A 2,096-nucleotide genomic window follows, 5' to 3' on the forward strand; every position below is an offset into this window, starting at 1 on the left:
CTTGGAAATCCAGAGACTATCACACTGAATGAAAAAAGTGTAGCCTGTTAACAATCTAATTCAACATTATAGTTTTGTTATAAAAATAACAGAATTTATTTCATTTATTAATACACAATCTACTACAGCAAATCAAAGATTGACATTCTTTCCCAAAGTAAAATAAATAAGTATAAGAAATATAAACGTGGAGGTAGTTGCAGCCATCATGCTGAGAAGATTGTCTCCACCAGTGCCTGCCGGACATAGCGGCCAGCACCTTGCTCCATGTCAGGCTCATTTTCCTGTGCGGGCTCTGCATCCACCACCATTCCAAGCTCTGGCTCATAAGGCTCCGAAAGGGCTAGATCTCTGAAAATTGTGAACAGGGTCACTGGACAGCACTGATAGCAATTCTTCAATAATGATACAGCTACCAAACACATGATGGTTCTGACTACTTGTCAAGTACCTTGCCATATTATGGAGGACCACACAGGCACCAATTATTTTGCAGACCCTTGCTGGTGACATCCGAAGCTCTCCATGGAGGCAATGGAACCTCCTCTTCAGAACTCCAAAGTTGCGCTCAACTGTATTTCTGGTTTTGCAGTGAGCATGGTTGTACCTTTCCTCACTGCGATTTCTTGGATTTAGGTATGGGGTAAGGAGCCAAGGCTTGAGGGGATAGCCAGAGTCACCCAGGAGAATACCATCAATAAGGCCCTGCTCAAATGCCTGTCCAATATGTGATTGCAGCAGGATCCTGGAGTCGTGGGTTGATCCTGCCCAGCGAGCCACACAATTTGTTATTTTTAAATTGGCGTCACATATTGCTTGCACATTAATGCTGTGGTATCCCTTTCTGTTGGCATATAGATGCTCATCCGAAGAGGGGGCCTGCAGCCTTACATGTGTCCCATCTATTGCTCCTACTACATTAGGAAATCCCGCAATTGCATGAAACTCCACTTTGAGCTTATTTAAGGCATTAGGGTTTGTTGGGAATTCAGGAAGCATCTTGCTGATTTCACTGGAGACCCTGTACACAATCCTTGAGACAGTTGATTTATGAAGCCCAACAGCATCACCAACAGAGTTTAGGAAACTCCCTGTGGCATAAAATCTTAATGCCACACACACTTGCAAAACTGTAGGAACGCTATGGTTTCTTGCTGTTCCAGGGGTTATGCGATCCTCTAGTTTTCCAGCTAGCAGAAGGATAGTTTCTTGAGGAAACCGAAACCTCTCGATTAGTTCAGGATCAGAGTATATCTCTAATGGGTTGCTTCTGTCCCTGAAGACTCTCTCTCTTCTTAGGGCTCTTTCCAAAAACCATATATTTGCCATCTTCTAGATATAGTACTAAGAAAGCTAGCTACACTCTAACCAAAGTAAAAGTTGCTAATTTCTTGTCCTTTTCAGTTGAAAAAATGATGCCCTCCAACATTCTAACAGATCGTTAGCATAGCAACTCAGACCATACTGCAAGGTTTAGCCACGGGGAGAGGTGGCTAACTTTTCTTCCTCAAATTAAGTCTGTCTTACTATTTATGCAACAGACAGGCTTAATTAGACTACCTGACAATTTGTCTTACCTGACAATTCAAGACAGTTTAAGGCTTAGACTAGTCTTAAACTAAGTTTATGCAACTGGCCCGACCGCACAGACACATAAAGGAAATCAATGGTTTCGGCAGAGTCTTTGGTCTCGGAAAATATCCTTATTTTTGGGATTGGATGTACAGTTTTGCGTCTGGGTTAACTTGTTTGAGGTGTGGATTCTAGCTACATTTCTCATAATCGAGCTAGCGTGATGGCTCTCCATAACTAAAAACGTTTCGACTTTTTTTCCACAATCGACCAAATTGGCCAAACAAGGTATGTACATTGAGCTTAAAGTGTACATAATCTATCTAGGATCGTTATTATTTTAGCAAGTTTTACAGAAATCTGCCAAAATTGAGGCTCGACTTTCATAGCTGACCGTCACGAACAGCCAAACCAGGGCTGGGGTAAGTGTTGCAGCTGGCAATAATCCTACGAACAAACGCTAAGTAACTGGAAAACTTTTACTGTTATTTGATGATATTGAACACATATGTAAAGTAACTTGT

General features: G+C 41.8%; 1 protein-coding gene across 1 annotated transcript; it reads right to left on the reverse strand.

The window, feature by feature from the left end:
* Positions 1-206: 206 nt before the first annotated feature.
* LOC124470368 (putative nuclease HARBI1) lies at positions 207-999 on the reverse strand. Its single transcript, XM_047024208.1, has 2 exons — positions 452-999; positions 207-351 (listed from the first exon to the last, which is right to left on the reverse strand). The coding sequence occupies exons 1-2, from the start codon at positions 997-999 to the stop codon at positions 207-209; spliced, it is 693 nt and encodes a 230-aa protein (XP_046880164.1).
* Between the last annotated feature and the right edge of the window lie 1,097 nt (positions 1,000-2,096).

This window comes from Hypomesus transpacificus, chromosome 8, assembly GCF_021917145.1.
Source record: "Hypomesus transpacificus isolate Combined female chromosome 8, fHypTra1, whole genome shotgun sequence".
NCBI classification, from domain to species: Eukaryota; Metazoa; Chordata; class Actinopteri; order Osmeriformes; family Osmeridae; genus Hypomesus; species Hypomesus transpacificus.